General features: G+C 34.7%; 1 protein-coding gene across 2 annotated transcripts in view; it reads right to left on the bottom strand.

Moving 5' to 3' along the window:
* Positions 1–1,970: 1,970 nt before the first annotated feature.
* rab11fip1a (RAB11 family interacting protein 1 (class I) a) overlaps positions 1,971–20,853 on the bottom strand; it is a 25,527-nt gene continuing 6,644 nt past the window's right edge. Inside the window, exons 2-5 of one of the 2 annotated variants that reach the window (XM_016533214.1) lie at positions 13,296–13,714; positions 11,451–12,291; positions 4,487–4,595; positions 1,971–3,920 (exon numbers count right to left, since the gene is read on the bottom strand). In XM_016533214.1, the coding sequence (XP_016388700.1) occupies positions 3,732–3,920; positions 4,487–4,595; positions 11,451–12,291; positions 13,296–13,714 (1,558 nt within the window). In that variant the 3' untranslated portion in view covers positions 1,971–3,731. Of the gene's footprint in view, positions 3,921–4,486; positions 4,596–5,909; positions 7,758–11,450; positions 12,292–13,295; positions 13,715–20,853 lie in introns of those variants that run through there. The other variant, XM_016533295.1, reaches the window with a different exon arrangement.

Here is a 20,853-nt window from a genome sequence, read left to right as displayed (position 1 = left end):
TAGTACATTGATGAGTGATGAGGCCTTATTACTATATGTGTGTGTGTGTGTGTGTGTGTGTGTGTGTGTTTACATACAAGTCTACAAGTAGTGCTTAATGACAGCTTTAGATGAAAGCTGTAAACCTTTTTTTGACAGATTTTATTATCTTTTTCAGAAAATTACAAAATCACACAAATCAGGTTTTAAATTGCATTTAGAATTTTTCGTACCTACATTTTGCTACTTTTTTTTTGTGCAAAACATCACTAATTTCACAAGAACTAATCACGTTTCAATCTGAAGTTTTTTTGTTTTGTTTTCCCCTATCCATTTGGTTTTACACACTTTACACACAGAACGTAATGGCACTGCACATGTAAAAGACATCACATCTGCACATAATCTCATAAATATGTCAGCGTGGAACTTAATTAAATCTATATTTTCTGCTCATTAATACAATATGTATTCATGCATTCATTTTAAGCCCCACTTTGACTGAATTTGGATTTACTAACTATACTAATCAGTCAATATCATTTTTTATTTTTTCTGCTAATTATCATTTGTTTCAAACTGCTAATTAGCCAATCGTAGATACCCTCGACTGCATAACCTTCAAACATTATGTAAGGTGATATAATTAGCTTAAGATGTTTTGATAGTTGTGCTGGGAATGACACCAGGCTCATACTGTTTGCAAATATATACATTTTAATCAATTAATATAGCAGCCAAGTATCATTTTAACACAGCGCACATGTAATGATGAAGGCTATGACATCCTCTTGAGCTGCCCGACTAGTGAGAGAATATATTGTGCTGTATCCTACTGCCATCTAGTGGACAAAACTGTACTCAACAGTCAGACTATTATCATACTGTATAGTCTACTATCATCTTATTTATGAGAATTCATTCGTATAGCTATTATAAAGCCTACTGTATCATATTTGATATGCATATTACTAAGACCTTAAACTTATCAACATGATCAAAACTTTGCTGAAAACCTGTTGTACACAATTCACATGTCTTCTGTTGTCTGACTGATAGTTCATACTGTTTCAGCAGTAAAAGGCCTTTTAGTATAGTTGTAAAAACATCCAACTTCAGGTTGTGGTTGCTGTTAAATCTTTATTGTTTTTCATTTAAGTAAACATGAGAATAACTTTTGTGTATAAGAATAAGTGTTGTTGTAATATTTCAAAATGAACATTTACTGGAGTGAATCAAATTGTACTTGATTATCTTTACAAATTTTGGGAAAAATCATGTTAAAATCTGAGTATCAAGCTTCAGGCTTTTGAGGAATGATTAACTGTACATTAATTGTACATGCATTGCATTATATGTTTGTCAGAGCTTTGATAATAAAACAGGAAATTAAATATACTTTCCCCTAAAAGTTCAATAAAACGGTTTTGTTAAATAAAATCTTATTATTTCAGGCTTTATAGGGTAAACACTAGTTGTCATGGTTGTCAAATGCACAAAGTCAACATTTTCATTAATTATCATTAATACCAATAACAAACATCATCATTATACTTTGCCTATACAGGGATGGTTCACCACAATCAATCAATCAATCAATCATTAAAAAAAAAAAAAAAATACTGTCATCTACTCGTTTCAAACCTGAATCACCTTTTTTTCCACTCTGGAACACAAAATAATATATTTTGACAAAGAATTTAATAAGGATAAAGTCTTTCTTTACCCATACAATGATGATCCAAAGTTTTTTTTTTTTTGACTTATTAAATGGACAAAGACTGTCAAAACAATCTTCAAAATATTTTATTTTATGTTCCACAGAGGAAAGAAAGTCATACAGGTTTGGAACAACATAAGGATGAGTGAATGATGACAGAATTTTTTATTTATTTATTTTTTGTCATTCAGCCTTGTCATTCAGAACTACTACTCCTTATTAAAAAATTTTTACTAAACATTATATTTAAAAAAAACAGGCTTTATGGGTTCAGCTAAGTTTTATTCAATGAATTGAGGCATAATCAAAATTACATTTCTGCAAGTATTGAAGTAAAGGAACAAACCAATATATTAATGTCTTAAAGACAGAACCTTGAATAAAAAGAGAAGGCACAGGTCCTGAAAATAGATCTTGTGCATATATGCATAGCATCAGCAATTATTAATAAGGCTTCTCATTCAAATTCAGACAAAGGATTGGAGCGTACAGAATCTGGTAACAGTGAAAATGCTGTGAATAGTTTAGTGAACTCACTCAAACTGATTGACAACATTTGAATGAACACAGCAGATGCTCTCACTTATGAAGGTTCTCATGACTGAATATATAACTGCAACACAGAAAACTGAGACTGACAACTGAATCAACTTAAGATTAACCACAAACAAATAAATACAAGACATATAGTTATTTTCTTCATCCTTGTCAGAGGCAGTTCTCTCCCCACAAGATAGGTTAAAAGTAAGAAAAATCTTACTAACTGATTAAAAACATAAGAAGTAGAAAAACGGAAAAGGGAGTGGGAAGCAGAATTCGAGTACTGTAGGGTAAGATTTCAGATTTACATCACAGATCTTTGGTTTCACAACACTGTGCAGACAGTGACGTCTACAGGCTACATGATACGTTGCAGAAGATCCCGATTTGAGGAACGTATCGCATTACCTGAAATTCAGGAAACAAAATCCTGCAGACACAGTTATTGCTTATTCATTACAGAAGTGCAGAATGCCACAGTATGTACATTGTGCTCAAGAGGTTGATATCAAGCTTTCTTAAGACCGTCTTCAAGAAATGCTTAATAATCCCTGGTCAAAATCGCTACAAACATGCAGTTTGACATGTAGCATAAAACATGCAGATTTTGGCTGATTCAACAGCTGACTGCCAGTTCAACTGAAAAAAATGTAAATATGTAGTCAATATTGACCAGGGCAATAAAAATGAATTATATATCCAGTGTTAGAACATCAGAAGAAGAATTAGAACAGAAGTTTTTAATGTGCAGAAGGGTACATACAGGCAGAAAAATAATTCTTCATTAAGGCTTTTCTACAGAGGTAATTCTACGGGGTATTTCAGAGAATTACTTAATGTAAAAACACTATCCTTCATAAATTAAACACCCCGTTCAAGTAAAAAGTGCTAAACAGTCAGAGGATTATTACCTTAATTTGAGACCCAACAGACATAAGGCCGCATCAACACTAACGAAGCGTTCTGATTAAGACTCAAGGCAGCAGTCAAGTTCTAAATCACTTCAGGAAGAAGAAGGAAAATCTTCAAATACAAGCTTAAGACTGCAATAAATAATGCATTAAGAAGCCCTCTCTCAAATGGAAAGATGCATAGAAAACGGAGATGTTCAATAAATAGGATGTGTTTGTTGTTGGGAAGCTTTTCAGGAGGAGCTTGTACCATGATCCAACAAAACAAAAACAATACCCCAGCATCCAGTTATTAAAGGGTGATCTGACAGACTGCAGAAATCTGGCATTTTCCTGCTGGATTTGATATACTATACTTATCCACACTGCAAAAAGAAGTTATTTGTAAGATATTGGTGGAGAAATCAGAATGCGCATATGCCAGCAACTCTACATGCGTTAAATACTCAAGCAAATAAACTGATTATGAGATGTGATATTGCGTTCGAAATCCTTCTGGCTGTATCAACAAAATCCCACAATATTAAAGTGTCTCAGTGTTGTGATCTGGGCACGGTTACATCGAATGATAGCATCAAACCCTAACATTTGGAATTAAGTGAAAGCAGGATGGCCGGTTTCTCCTCCATGACACGAACGAGCAGGTTATCAATGTATTCCTCCAACTCGACGATCTTGGCGTCTTTCTTGGAGAGTTCGGTCTGTTGCTTTACCACCAGTGTGATCAGTTCCTCCTGTGAGAGCTGAGTGTATGCACCGCGATCTATATTCTGGATATGCAGTGAAATGAAGGTAAAATGGTCAACTGATATACAGTAGCAATGAAAAGGTTTTTCATGATCCTAAAAACTATGGATTAGCCGATATTAAAATTATGTACTATTTTGTCTACATAAGTGGAAAATAAAACACTAAAAGTAAACTAAAAAATATTTTTTAAAAGCCAAGTAGGCATCACAACATTATAGTGTACAGTATGTTGATTGTAATATGAATGAATAGCCATTTTTCAGTGTTAATAGATTATTACCATATTTAAAATTTTTAAAAACTTTGAGTGTTAGATGATGGCAAATCTAATCTAAATGTAAAATAGGGGGAAATAAGCATGTATGATTAAAAATCAAATATTAGTCGATACTTATGTTTAAAAACTGGAGTAGACAAAAAGTAAAAAATTAGAGTAGACATAAATTGTGCCTACATCTGATTTTATATACATAACTTTTTATTCCCATATTTTAATTTGTGTTACTTCATAGATTTAACTTTTTAACAACTATGATTCTTCAGTGTGCAAATAGTGAGCAGAAAATAATTAGGAAAATCACTGTACCTTTGACTTCTCAGCCATTTCCTTGATGGTGATAGTCTTCGGGTCTTTCCCTACAGTGATACCACTGGAAGACTGGCTCTCGGTGCTCATGGGTTTCACTGGGTGAGGCCTGAGATAAAAGAGAGACGGACATATTACTGCAATGAACATGAACATGAAAACTTGACTGCTGACAACTGCATGTTCCTTTTCCTCCAAGAGGAGGTTGTGCAATTTTAAGGGGAAAAAAAAAAATGGTAGAAAAATGCTCAAATGAAGTGAACAAGGGCCCTTGAAGATAGCATTCGATTAAGGAGACATGGGTATGTTTGGAAAGGCGTACTTTTTTCTACTCATCTCATATAAAGAATTCAGTACTGGGTATGTGAATTTTCAGTGGATCTACATTTGCGAAAATGTGCAGTATACAACCAGAGCACACTGCTCGAGATACTGCATTCCACAATACAATGTGTTTGACCAGGAGAGATTATGAATGACTGCCAAAAACTTAAAACATTAAAAAAATTTAAGAAATTCAAACTACTGCATCTAAAGTTTTTTTCCCCAATGATGACTAGACACCTCTTTCTGATGTAAACATGCAACGTAGTAATATAATTAATGCGTCAAGTGACAAATGTAGCATATGACGCATACTTTAAAATGTTTGTAGCATACTACATAACTTTTAACACAATGTATGCAGTATAATAAATATACTCTCTCATATACAGTAAGCAGGACTTGGCATGTGTTAGTAAACCATTCCAAACTCACCCAATGTGTAATTCCCAACAAAACCAAAAGATCAATAAAAGTACAGCAGAGAAATAACATGTAAAACCCAAACATAAGCACCTTTGTGGTAAAGCAATCAAGAATCATGCGTAATGCAAATATCTCGCAAAACAATATGATCTCCGGAACAAACTCAATTCATGCCCACCACTCTTGCCTCCATGTGAGTATATGAACATGCAACTTCATAGTCTTGTATACATAAATGTAAATCTCACATCTACAGCCTCTCATATAGATCCAGTTTCAGAAAATGTACACATTGTAAAGACAATCTAATATGGCCTACAATAACAAAACAGAACATATAAACATATAACAAAACAGACACTGCCTTTGTTCCATTTACACAAGTCCTTCAAGACCATGGCATTTTAAACGACCAAGATCAGCAATCAGTAGCAAAACCCCAAGCCCACAATCCCAACCCTCAAGATCCCATGAAGGAGTAACCAACCATTAAGCAACCAATCGAACAAATGCTGAAGAAAACATTACCCTTTAATCGAGCAAGACCAGAGATTGATTCAGGTAGTTTCAGAGTAAATAGCAGCTGTTGATTTGAAAGCCGATGGGTTTAGCACAACAGGGACGACAGACTGTTAGAGGAGTTGTTAGAAGGGGTCGGGAGAACTTTTCTCACCTTCTTGAATTAGAAACTGCACTTCCACTACCATTCTGCAGTGCAACTGGCTGAGCCTCTGATGGCGAGACCCAAGCACGAAGAGTACTCTTGCCCCCTATAGGGGATTCAGATGTTACTAGTGTGGGATCAGTTCTGCTTGGAGGAACAACACTGGTTACAGTCAGCTCAACATCTTCAGCATCTTGTGAAGACTGAGAAACTGATCTATCCAGACTAGTATTCTCTGTACCAGCTTTTTCAGTAGTTGTGTATTGGCGAGATGAATTTTTCTTTCTAAGAGAAAAATTTCTTTGAAATGTGGCTCTGGCTTGTTCAGTGAAGCTGGGGGATTGTTTTCCATGCTCTGATTTCGGTGCCGTGCTTTTCTCTGAAAGATTTGTGAATGGATCATTTGTAGCTTTGTTTGCATACTTGTTATCTTTCTTATCAAAGGTTGATGTCTGATCTTCAAGATTTCCCATTTGCTTTGGACCCTTAGTGAACAGGTCATCTTCATTGGTGGTCTGCTGTGGTAAAGCCCAGGGATCTTTAGATAGTAGGTTATCACTTGGGAATGGATCGAGAGCAATCATTCCCTTCCCCTCGGGTTCATTAGCCAGTTTCCCCAAATACAGATCTTTTGGATTTTCAGCAGTTCTGAGGAGGTCTACTTCAACAAACCCATCTGTGGAAACGCTTCCCTTCTGGCCCTTGTGTGGTTTCTCATCTATGTTGTTTTCTAATGCCATGGCTTTAGTTGTTACCTGCTTGTCTGGTTGGACTTGTCTGACTGGGTCCTTGAATAATGACTGTTGTCTGGGTTTGACAGAAGGCATCTCTTTAGCCACATCATCAGTCTTTGAATTTACATTTTGAATGGATCTGGCTGCTGGCATAGGCTTCTCTTTTGACTGGGAGAGTTGATGGGTAATGGCATCAGGTGTTGGAGACTTCCTTTCCGTCTCCTGAGGCACATGTCGACTACGGACAGCGGGAGGTGGATTGTTTTCCAAGTTCTTGTTAGCAGATTTTCCAGACTTATTGACAGTAGCATATAAAGACTCTTTGATATGACCATGTTGGACATTAGTCTCAACCGATGGTTCTGGTGTCGCAGGAGCAGGAGCTTTGGGTGGAATGAGTGCCACTTTGTGCCTCGTGGGGGCAGGGGGAGGTGCCTCATGATTTCTTTGGTGCTGGTTAAGGTTCACTGAGGTTCTGTCCCTTAAGACCGCAGATTTATTTGGCATCGGCCTCTCAGGTCCATCAACATTCATCTCTTCCCAGTTTCTTTGGTTTACCTCTGCAACAAGATGGTCCCAACGTGTCTGACCCATCACCCCATGCCTCTTCTTAGGAAAGAGGGTTTCATAGTCCGGGAGAGGAATAACAGGCCTCTGACTATCTTTGGAGTTCTGGGTATGCGCTTGTTCCCCATCATCAGGATGGCTTTCAGTCATAGACGAGCCGCCATGATAACCGGGGGGTAGAGGAGCCTTTCGCTTCTTGTCAGATTTGGGAGCTGAGAGGTTTTCCATGCTGGACTCACTTAACTCACTGAAAGTTCTCGGAGGTTTAGCAGGTGCCAGAGAAGAATGAAGATCAGAAAACATACCAAAAGACTCAAACGGATCAGTAGAGAGGGATGGGGAAAGTGGAGACACGTGGATAGTGGTCTGGGTGTCTACAGAGTCTGAGGGGGATTGGGAATGGCTAATATCTGTTTCAGGCAGTACACTCAGAGCCAATCTGCCGAAGAGCAAAAAACATAAAATGGTCAACTTACGGCTAAAACAGCTCTTACAATCCAATATGTCTCTGCTGCGGATTACTACTACAACTGAAATCCATTTAATACAAACAGCACAAGAATTCTCTGTCTAAATATGTTATCCTAACTCAATGCCTGACATTCGCAATTTTTATGAACAACTGAACATTCATCACATAATAGAAACAATGTCTTTCTTACTATTAAATTACATCAAAAAGGTCACATTTTGTTTGGTTACTTTAAATGGATTTCCTAAGATCTTGTGACACAAATATGTCTGTTAAAAACTGGCACATATAAAACTATATATAAATATAAAAAATATATATATAAGCTTTTACTAAAAATGTTTACTATTATTAATGTAACAATGCAACTATTAATCTTTTTTTCTTCCAAGTCTTTAAACACTGTTCAATAGATGGAAATGTACCCCACACTTCCGAATCTAAAAGTTCCACACAAACAAACACAACTAAACCATATTCCTGTCTATTTTAATTCTCAGCTTTTGGAAAAATAGTTACTCACCATATTAGTTAATCATAAGACAGATTTCCTAAAATCCTAAAACTCCCAGAACAAAAAAAAAAGCAATCCTTGAGACTTTTTCCCTAAAACAATGTCGCTTAGTCACAGTCTGGAAGAGTACAAGCTCATCATCTTTTGCAACCTGTTTCGCTCCAAACCAGAAGATCAACATTTGACGATCCAGTCCACATTCCTTCCTCCACTAACCAATCACATGCCTTTGGCCAAACAGGTTGGGTAAGTTGCATAAGGTGCAACTTATGCAAATCATTCAATACAATAAAACCTATGCTGAGTACACTTTATGATCATAAAATCACTACCATAAGTAAAGTCAATTAAACATTAGGCTATATTTAGTATGTATTCGAAGTAGGTGGATCAGGTGAAATTCTACACAATCTGTCTATTTAGTCTATTTTCAGTCACTTTATAAACACTCTCAACTAAAGACTGAAAGAAAAGCAGTTTATTAGTAAGTTAATTTACGAATCAAAGAGGTATTAATTGCTGTTGAAAAAGTGAATAAATGATGGCCAGACTAATTTCACACTAAAAAAAAGCACATACCCTTTCACAATGGGATACATTGTAGCAATGTAGCAATTTTTGTGCACTTACTCTCTTGACCTGTAAGTGTGCGCAATTTATTTAACATTTTTCTGTTATTAACCATCTGTTAAAGTAATTTTCACAAGGGGGCTTTGTCTAAATAAAGGTGTTTCCCTTTAAGAGCAGTGGAGCAGACAGAGGTGAGAGGAGTCGAGTTTCAGCCTGGGTTTTCCTCAGCTCTCAGGTGGCAAGATGCTAACTGTATTACAGAGCAGCCTGACTTATCATTCAGCATGCAGCCTCAGCATGAGTAAAAAAATTACTAATAAACTAATAATTTTACTAATAAAAATTACAATGCTTAAAAGAAAAGCAACAAACTTGGATTTCAAGGATAGCTCACTGCTCAGACAGTTCCCTAGGGAAGCATTAGAGCTGGGTGATATAGCTAATATATACATGTACTGAAGGAAATTCCCAACTTTCTAATAACTAAGTATGTTTCTAAAAAACCACTTGCTTTGTCAAAAGTAGCATAAAAGACAAAACATTCAAGTATTTTGCTTAAAACAATTCCTCGACAAAATTATCTTAATAAATAAGAGAGTGTATCACACATATACATAGAAATATTACATTTGCACCTCTGTTGGAACCAAACAGTCATGTTACCCAAGTAGATTCATCATAATGTACACTATCATTCAAAAGTTTGGCGTCAGTAATATAGTTTTTAAAGAAGTCTCCTATGCTCACCAAGGCTGCATTTATTTGTTCAAAAATACAGTAAAAACTGTAATATTGCTAAATATTATTACAATTTAAAATAACTGTTTTCTATTTGAATATAATTTAAAATGTAATTTATTCCTGTGATGCAATGTTGAATTTTCAGCATTATTACTCCAGTGACAGGCTTCAGTGTCACATGAGCCTTCAGAAATCATTCTAATATGCTGATTTGATGTTTAAGAAACATTTCTTACTTAAACAGTTGCTCGGTATTTTTTTTTCTTTTGAGGATTCTTTGAAAAATAGAAAGTTTAAAAGAACAGCATTCATTTCAAATAAAAATCTTTTGTAATATTATAAATGTTTTTACTGTCATTTTTGAACAATTTAATGTATATCCTTGCTGATCAATAGTATTAATTTCTTTATATAAATCTTAATGACCCCAAAGTTTTGAACAGTAGTGGAAGAATGATGTATAATATAAATAAAGTATAATGCAAGAATTAAGACAGTCTACAAATAGTACAATTGTTGGTAAACATAATTAAGGCTTTTTTCCATTTTCTAATTGAATACAAAGTCAAAATATGTAAAATTTTTAGGCACCAATATAATAATGTACAGTAATAAACAGAAATATTTAATGAACTTTAATGAAATCAAACTTACCAGCTCTAATGCCTTTTTTTTTTCTTCTGAACTTGCTATTAAAACTGAATCAACAGACGCAGACGTACTGCAGGTTAAATAGCCAAGGCTATTCTTAAATGTCAAGTAATGTTCATTTTTCGCCTCCTGTAGCGAATCGATGCGTTTTTGTAAGAAAAATATCCATATTCAAAACATAATCACTTTAATGTAGCTTGCGCCAACAGTTGTGCACAGAAGCAGCTCCGGGCGGATGACGTATGAGTTCAGCGTTGCGCATTTTTCTAACAAAAACGCATCGATTCACTACAGGGGGACTTTGTTCACAACCCCCCCACCCCCGGAGCCATGTGAAACACTTTTTTATGTATGGGCGCTAGGGCTGCACGATAAATCGAAATGGAATCGAGATTCAACAGATCATGACAATCGCATTCGATTAATCGTGCAGCCCTAATGGGCGCTTTTTATTTAACTTCTTTTGGACTGAAGCAATGCAACACCCGCTGACTGGCATTAAACACCTTGAAAGATCAAAGACAATTTTTTATATATCTCCGACTGGATTCGTCTGAAAGAAGAAAGTCATATACACCTAGGATGCATTGAGGGTGAGTAATTTATGGGCTACTTTTCATTTTTGGGTGAACTAACCCTTTAAGTCACTTCTGTCTGTGATATCCACTTTTAGATTTATTTTAATGCAGATGCGGTTTGGATTGCGGTCTTTGTGTTTTTAAAGGAGTTGGCTACAGAATTAAATTAAAGAGATGGATTACAGGTGATAATGTAGTAAATAATGTTAATCTTCTTGCGCAGACTGATCATTTCGCTTCATAATATCTCAATATATCACCAGGAGCAATGGGTATTTTGTGTTGCCTGATATGCTTTTTTGACTCTCATAATGACGGTAGCCATTGACTTGCATTTTATGAATCACCAAGGAGCACAGTTTCAGATAAAAGTCACCTACATCTTGGATGGACTAAGGGTGAGTAAATTATCAGAAATTTGCATTCTGGGGTGAATAATCCCTTTAATATTGCTGTGGATTAACAGGTCAGGTGTTCTGGTAGATACCGTGGTTGTGAATTACCAAACAGGACCCGTGTCTAACATGCTCTACAGGAAATGTATTGGTCAATTAATTGTGGATTAAAATGAAATCATCACAACATTGCTCAGTATTGCTAACAAAATCAGTGAATAATATAGTGAATATGCAATGAATAGCCCAGCCAAGAATAATACACAATCTTCCAGAGATTGTTAAGATACATGGACGGAGGAAGTTATTCAAGCATATGAGCACTCACCTTGGTTTGACCGCGGACACTTTTGCTGTGCGACTGGGGAAAGCACTGGCGGGTGGCGTCGGGGTGAGGGTGGTCCTGACGCCCCTCCGTGGGTCCGTGGACCTCTCTTCTGGGATAGAGGATTGAGTATCCGGGGTGAGGGGAATGTCTTCAAACGGGTTTGTGGAGGACGGCACATCTAGACGTTTGGGTTCAGTCATAGCTTGCTCTCTCTTCTCCTCCTTCTTCTTTCCAATGCCAAAAAGAGAGGAGAGCCGTTCGGTTACTCTGGACTCCTCCTGGTGCCGCTGCTCCTCAGCTCGCTGCACCTCTTCCTCTACCTTGCGCTTCCTCTCCTGCTCTTCAAGCCTGCTTTTCCTCTCTTCCTCTTGTTTTCTCTCTCGTTCTTGCTGCCTCCTCTGCTCTTGTTCTACCTGTTGGTCCAGCATCTCTTGCAGGTTTCTTCCTTCGGGTTTCCTACCTTTCTCCTCCACCTCTACATGACTCCTATCCTCTAGAGGGCGCTGTGGGACAAGAGAGGCTTTGTCTTGCACTTCAGGCTTATATGAGGGGATACTTAAGCCTTTAAGTGAGTCGATGGACATGTCAGAAGTATTTCGTTGGTGGTATTTGCGAACATCCTCCACCGAACCCTTTCCTGAGCTGTTCAGACTAAGTGTGGAGCCAAAATTAGCTTTAGGTTCTTGTTCCTCTGCATAAACGTGGCTGCCGTTGATACAGAGGTTATTCTGCTCCTGGATGTTTTGTTTAGAGCGGCTCAGAAGAGAAAAGGGGCCAAGTGACACTTTGCTATCTGAGCTCTCAGTACGCTTGTGTCCGAGTATTTTAAACTTCTTTTTCACTGCAAGAGAAAATAAGAGGACAATATGTAACTGCAATGTAAATGAGGTCCCAAATGTACTTGCACAGTGTTAGAAACTTTAGCCACATTTAAAAGTGTCTGGATTATATATATTAAAAAAACACATTGAAACGGTACAAACAGTAAAACAGCCTTTAAAATATTTTTTTCACGGTTTTTAAATTTTTTGTAACAATACACAGTAATAAAAAGAAATATTCACCTACACAGACTACTGCAAATCAAAATTTTGGAATAATTACCATTTCTTCACACATTAAGGATTCTTTGATGGATGGATATCAACATTTTCATATTTGAAATATAAGTATTTTATAACATTATGACAGTGTCTTTGTCACTTTTGACCATTTAATACATCCTTGCTGAATAAAATTATAATTTCTTTCTTTCTTTCCACAAACTTTTGAATGGTAGTGTATCATGGTTTTCACAAAATATGAAGCAGCACAACTGTTTTCAATATTGATAATAAGAGGAAATGTTTCTTGAGCAGCAAATCAGCATATTAGAATGAATTCTGAAGGATCATGTGACACTTAAGACTGGAGTAATGATGCTGAAAAGCTTTGCCATCACAGGAATAAATGACATTTCAAAAGATAATCGACTAGAAAACAGTTGCAATAATATTTCACAACATTACTGTTTTTACTGTATTTTTGATCAAATAAATGCAGCCTTGGTAATCATAAGAGACATAAAAAAGTAATTATTCCAAATTTTGCTAAAACTATTTATATTAATGAATGAAAAATCATTTGAAATGAATGATTTGAACTGATTCAAGGATTTATGATGTATATATAAACTGTGGCTGAAATGTCTGAACACTTTTTATGCATGATGATGCAATTTTTTATGCAAACTGGTCAAAGCAGACATTATAAAGCTTGATTCAATTTACCTAGTAAAAAAGCAGAAACTTTTTTTCTTAAGGCAGGGAAAACATATTTGGACAAGCTGCATAACTTTGACCTTACCATCAGGAGAGTCCACATTAAGGCCGGACGATCTGCTGCTGCTGAGTGAACTGTTCTTCTCAGGCAGGGTGCCCAGGGTTGACATCGACTGGGATACATTCCTTTGGAGGTTTGTCTTTGGTCCAAACAAGGATTTGAGTTTTGATTTCTTCTTAGGATTGTCCGAACCGCCTTCTCCTTCCCCTTCACTGTCTGTTCCCACTGAAGAGGGCACGATCGCAGAGGCAGAATCCGACAGGCCGTCTTTCTTCTTACCACGAAATTTATCCTTGAGCTTTCCGATGCCGGAGCGAGGCTTGTCTGTCATGGAGAGGTCAAACATGCTGGCTGTCAAGTTATTCCGCATGAACTGAATGTCCAAAAGAACTTCCCCTCGGTCCTTCTCCTGTTTCCCATTCTTATCCACCAGTTTGTACCAGCTGCAAAGAGAATCAAACAAGGTCTTCATTAGACTGATGACATTAGATGACAGTTGTGCTCTGTTTTTGTTAAGGATTGTCATTTATTTTAGGATTATCATTTAATTTAAGCTTATTTAATTAATTATTTTTAGCTTATTCAAAGAAGCCTTACTTTCAAACCACTTGAAAATAATTTTAATATTAATTAATACTAAAAAGCTTTTTTTTTTAATTGAAATAAAGCGGGAAAATTTCAAATATAAATATTAGACAATTTATTTAAAATCTTATATTTAAAAAAGTAAAAAATTAAAATAATTAAATAAATAAATAAATTCTTTGGCAACTAACTAAAATTAATTACTACAATACTAAAACTTAAATAAATTAAAGTTAAATAGAAATATAAAAATTTATAGAAAGAAAAAAGCACATAACAATTACTAAAAGTTACACTAAATTAAAATAAATACATAAAATATAAAACGGCTAATTCAAAATATTCATAAATAAAGTATTAAAATATTAATAAAATAATATATAAATAATGATGATAATAATAATAATACTGAAAATAAACTGCATGCAAGTCACGAATGTAATTTCTGATTTAAGTGTCTTTTTGGGAACATTTCACATATGCCTTGCTGAAAACTTTCTTGTCTTTTGTAAAACAAATTTTGTATATATTTTTTAAAAGACAAAATTTATTTTTGTGGTGAAGAAAAAAAACCTGTAGAATAACCCTGTAATCCCTGGCTGGTTGTAGATTATTGCATGGAAATACTGAGTTTTATTAGGCTATATTTTTAAATCATTTTATTATGTGAGAAGAACATAACAAAAAAACAAAGAAAACTGAAAAAAAACAATCCTGCAATTGACCACTTAGAACTAAATATTCCTAGAGAGTTGTGTAATACATAAATTTAACATTCTCCCAAATGCGAACACATCTGACTAAAGGGGTAAAGGGTATGATCCCTTTTGTAATTTCAAAATGGTTTGCTATTTCAAAAAGCTACATTCTATGTTTCAAATGGTATAGTGGATTCGAAACTAAATTATTGTATGAATAGAAAGGCTGGAATTTCACTTGGGAATTGAACCCTGTACCAGTAAATGATACAAAACACAGAAGCCTGTCTACTGATGAAATAAAGGAAAAACATCTTTGTTTAGCCTGCGCTTGTCCTCTCTTTTTCAGCAGAGGGGCAGGTGGGAGAGTTCTGGAGTTCAGTGTGTAATCATGTACATGCCATTATCTGCCCACGCTGTTGTCATAATAGACTCCTGAGCGCAGGGACCATGGGTAGCCTACAGTCACACTGACACCAAACAGCGGCTCCCACAGACCAATCGGATTAAACGTGGCATGTGATCAGAGCAAGCAGCTGCAGCTGAATTCCAAGCATTTCTGTTTGGACCCCGACAGGATGAAAGTTTTGGGCAGACTGCTACTACAATTTTAATGAAAAACTCATGAAAGCATTTTTAGCATCTTTAGAATATGGTTGCGCATAATATGCAATCATTTTCCAGCAAAACTGTGTTTATAAATGTATGGACTTATATTATAGCCGCATAATTTCCAGCCAGTTGCGATTTTTTCTTTTTGTAAAGAATTTATTTTGTCAATTGTATATTTGTAAAGAGAAAGAAATGTTAAGTCAAAAAATGTAATTTACTGATATATATATATATTCTTTCTGATTCTTTTTGACACACACACACAATAATATTATTATTCTTAATATTATTCTTTAATAATAAACTAAACTAAATCCATTAATTTACTGGCCATTCAGAACTTGCAAAATAAACAAATATGTCAATAAACCACAGCTTAGATTTAAATATATTATTTATGATTTAACCTAATGAATCATTGAATGGCTTTTATGACAGTCAGTCATGGTTTGCAGATACTATGAAAATAAAATAAAATTCTGTGTGACTTCTCTTATAGATCAGCATTTATTTTGTTGTATTTCCAAATAAAGTTCACTCAAAAATGAATGTTTAATGGTAAATGCGTTGAAGATTAGCGGACACGTTGTTAATTCATAAAGTGATCAGTTAATGTTTTTGTTAAGTTTTTATTTAATTTTATTATTGTGGAGCCCTGAATGTGGGTACAATTTTCAATCTTAAAAGTGTAGAAACACTTCATGGTTATGGCTTATGGTAGAATAGCACTGACTGTAGTTAAAAAAAAACTGTCATTTAATCGGATGCTTGGAATCACATCAAAATGGGAAAGACTAGAGAAGCCCAAGGCCAGGAAACACAGACTATCAGTCCGTTAGTGGACCTTACACTCAAAACCACAGCAGGAAAGTCAAATCTGTACTTTCAGGGTGGAGAAAGACTAAAGGGAAATCGTGCCTATCAGCAATCGAAGCTCAAGGGATTAGATAAGGAAAGTTCAAGATAAAAAAAAAGTGAACAACAGAGGCCTGACAAACTCAGTACAGAACATCTCATCTAAAATAGGTCTCTTTTAATAGGTCACCTTGCAGTAAAAGCCATTTTATAGTCACTTTCACATGCATTGATATCTTAAATACATCATTCTCTCACAGCTCTCAGGAATTGATCCAAACGGTCATGTCTGAAAGTTCTCTGTTATTAGAGACAACATTCAGAAAACTTCATCCGACGCATTCCTGTGAGCTAAGCTAACACCCCCCACACATGGCAAAGCTTGAGGCTTTATCTCTTCACACAGCGAAAAACAAACAAGTGCTGCTCTTAATCTATTTTCAGCTGCAATCATTAACTCTGTCTGAGAAGGGAACCATCAGGAACAGCCTGCTATCATTTTCAGAGATAAACACTGGTCACATTTACACAAAAATCTACCACATAATTTCATCTAGGTTCACATGAAGGCTAGATGAATCACTTAAACCAAACAAACATTTCATCTTCATGATTATGAAGATGAAATGTTTGTTTGGTTTAAGGGATTCATCTAGCCTTCATCTACTTTTATACACGTTTTATACTAAAACACGACTATCAGCAAGCTTACTAGGGGTCAGCATTCAGTCCTGGCATTTGTGTTTCAATACAAATGTATACATTCACTAGTATTGACAGATTTAACCATTCAGTTTGATTGATTCATAAGCTCTTGATTCAATTCGATTCCAATATTGATTCAATAATATCGATTCATTTGTATATATAACAGGTACAGTACATGTCCATTTATTTAAGGAAAGAAAATCTTTCAACTAAAGCTGTAAGCTACAGGAAACCATACATTACTATAATATTAAAGATTAAAATTAACAACAGAGTCCAAATTAAATTGCTATTTATTTTTAGATATAATAATCAACATAACAATCAAACTGAGTTGTATACAAACATTTAAATTGTACATAACACAGTTTTTTATATTTAATGACTATGATCATTATGTTTCCAATTTGTTGTTGAAATATAAAAATGTAAATAATGGTTGTCAGAAAAACTTCAAAAAGATTTGTTCCCACATCACTAACTGGTTTAGTAAAAATATATTGAATATGCAATATAGTGCATATATTAAGCAGAATGCCACTCAATAGAGTTATTGTTTCTAGTTAACTAACAGATTTATGAACAATTATTGTGAGACAATTACCTTTTTCATGTTTTATTCCTTGGCAGAAAAAAATTGAATTGTGAGGTCAAGGTATAAACTCAGGATTCTGGGAAACAAGTCAGAATTGCGAGAAATAAACTCAGCATTTCGAGAAAAATTTATCTTTGAAAGAATCGTTTGAGTCGTTGAGAAATAATTCAAAATTAAATGCATATTATAAGAAAATGAAAATGTTTTTTGACCTTGCATGCATGTAAACCTGTTGTTGGGGACTCCCAAAACCAAATTATGAACCTTTCAAACAGCATAAAAAGGGTCACTTTAAAACACACACACACACACACACACAGAGAGAGAGAGCTATGCAGAGTATTTAATCTTCACTGAAAACAAAATACATTGAAATTATATTAAAAAAATTATTTATAATAAAATGTATAAAAACTTAATTAGCTTAGACTTAAATCTGATTTAATGCAAGTAATTTAAAATTTGAATTAAGCTAGCCTAGCCTAACCTGGGTGTGAATGGAGCACAAAGGGGTTAACGGGAACCATGAGTTCTTACCGATTCCTTTTATTTGTATCAAGTACACAAAACCATGTTTACAGAGAAACACTAAACCATGGACCCAGCCACTGTGAGACTGCAAAACAAACTGGTGCAGCAAGTTTCATCTGCTCTTTTATTTATGGGATAACAAACGATTTTATAAAGGGTTGTAGAGGTCATATGACATGGGAAAAGTTGGCCTAGATAAAGGCACAGCAAAATAATTAGGAAACTGATCCACTGAGGTTAAGAATTAACCACACCTTAGTCCACATGGACCTGGACTAACACAAAAAATATGGGTTCAGTAACTGATATCAGAGAGTCGAAAACTGGAGAGGTGCTAAAACATGTCAGCCTTAGCAAGAGGGAAAAAAAATGGCATATTAATTTTAGATCAGAACTGTTTAAAAATTAGTATTATTAATATATTTCTATTAATACCACAATTAATAATAAAAAAAAAATTCTCCCCTATTAAACTTTTTTACTATAGACAATGATCAGCTGGCCCGCACCTCAATGACAAAGCTGCCATATCAACATTACCCAGAAGTAGGACAGTAACATGACACCAGCAAGCTCTAAGAAAGAGAGGAGGCAGAATTCAATCCCTCATGTGTCAACGTATTTGAGAGGGAGAAAGAACAACAAAGACAGAGAGATGGCTTGTGTTTTATGGGCAAAAAATTACAAACTGCTTGCAGTGCATAATACTATAATGCAGAGCCAGTACCAACATCTCAATATTATCTGATGTACTCACTCTCAGACCATCCAAAAGCAATCCACACAACGACTGTTTCTTACTTGTTTGTAAGAATTTGTTTTTAACTTCAAACTGTTGCTCTCAAAAAGTTCTCTATCTATAATATTGCTTTCTCCAGTGAAAAAGTGGTCTTGTATGAATCAGGAGAGAAATCAGCACAGATCAAGTGATATTTGCATGAAAATAGTCCAAAACAGTTGTGAACAAATATGCTGCTGGATTTTGATGTGAGATGAGAACAGGGGGTGGACTTTTTTGACTGGAGGAACCAAATTATTGACTCATATTTTGACCAGAAATGACAGTTTAAAGTTAAACAAGATGTTAATTGATTACTTGTGGGTTATTGTGATGTTTTTATCAACTGTTTGGACTCTCATTCTGACGGCACCCATTCACTGCAGAGGATCCATTGGTGAGCAACTGATGTAATGTTACATTTCTCCAAATCTGTTCTGAAGAAGAAACAAACTCATTGACATCTTGGATGTCCTGAGGGTGAGTAAATGTTCAGCAAATATTCATTTTCAGCTGAACTATTCCTTTAAGCCTCTCCAGCAAAACACTAAAATCTTTCCTCATGAAACAGAATTAGAAAATGGTTTATTATAATAGTATCCACATACTTATTGGCATGGAAGTTATGTGCCTTTTTGAAAATAAAACAGCAAATTAAGGCTGGATGATTAATCGAAAACGAAATTCAGAACCTCTAACCGACGTAATTTTCCCATGTCGATTATTAAATTTTTTTAATCCTGTTAATACGTTCCCTTTTATTATCTTCTACTTTTCACATTGCATTATTTAACATAATATGTATTTACAAGAGATACAATGTATTTTCTACTTTTTACATGCAATATTTAAAATGTATTTTGTTTGCAAGAGATGCTGGTTATTTTCTACTTTGACATGGCAATATTCATTTATTTTGATTGCAAAAAATTCAAGTTATTTATTTTCTGCTCTTTTATTTTTTGGAAACGTGCTTTTTACATTAAAACTGAAATGTGACTTTTTTTTCATAAGATGTTTTCATTTCAACCAATGTGTGCTTTTTGATTTCAATTGTTCGAAATATTCAATGAATAACCATAAATAGTTAGTGTTTCCTTCAATTATTTTAAAATCACAAAGATAAGACATGCACTCTTTCATTAGAAAAAAAAAATCCCATCTTGTCAATGAACAACAACAACAAAATAATACTAATAAAAAGAATCGTTCAATAATCGTAATCGAGGTCAAATGTTCAATTAATCGAGATTTTGATTTTTAGGTCACATCGTCCAGCCCTACAGCACATATACATTATGTTTAATTCTCTAGTATTTGAGAAATTTAGTTTGGATCACAAAGACAGACAAAAACATAACAGGAAAAGAAAGAACAAAACCTTCAGGACACACAAGCGCTAAAAGATTACCGATAGTCTGATCAGATCTGTGGGAGACACAATAAATTAAGTCATTCACTGATACTTAAGCAAAGCCTTGCATCAAAACACACCTGCTTGAAATAATCACACATATTAAGTGTTTACATTAATATCCCATTACGTCATAAGAAGCTTTGCATTCCAGTTTTACTTTCTTTGGGTGTATTCATGTAGGCTTAAAATCACGTCATAACTATTAACATACTTCACAACTGCGTGAGTCTCAGGTACAGTACAGTACACACCTGCTTTAAATGATAACCATGTGAACTGGGGCAAACCCAAGGCAAATAGACAGATCTTCTCTCTCTGTTCTGAACCATAATAGGAAGTCAAACTAAAAGGCAAATAATAGAAAAATCTTCTGCTCTCTGTATTTGAATAAAGAGCAGCCCTCATTTCCACTGGACAAGAGCAAACACCGAAACATTTTTTTCTTAAAAATATAATATAATATAATATAATATAATATAATATAATAAATGTACTATTGCTATTACTACTACATAATCATCAACAAATTACAATTAAAATTAAAAATAATATATAAAAATAATAATCATCATCATAAATGTATACATTATTATATTCAATACTGGATTTTTCATACTCTTTGTTACGTATTTCTATCATAATTTAATCACTCAAAGCTATGTACTTTAAAAAAAATAGAATAAAAAAAGGTAATTGTGACTTTTTATCTAACCACTCTGACTCTTTTTTTGTTCACAATTGAGTTATGTCACAATTGTTTAAGAATTATGAGATATAAACTCAGAATTGTGAAATAAAAAGTC

Source organism: Sinocyclocheilus rhinocerous, unplaced genomic scaffold, assembly GCF_001515625.1.
Source record: "Sinocyclocheilus rhinocerous isolate Xijiao unplaced genomic scaffold, SAMN03320098_v1.1 scaffold311, whole genome shotgun sequence".
Taxonomy (NCBI): domain Eukaryota; kingdom Metazoa; phylum Chordata; class Actinopteri; order Cypriniformes; family Cyprinidae; genus Sinocyclocheilus; species Sinocyclocheilus rhinocerous.
The sequence above is the reverse complement of the archived record's forward strand: the minus strand, read 5'-3'. Positions and strand labels throughout refer to the sequence as shown.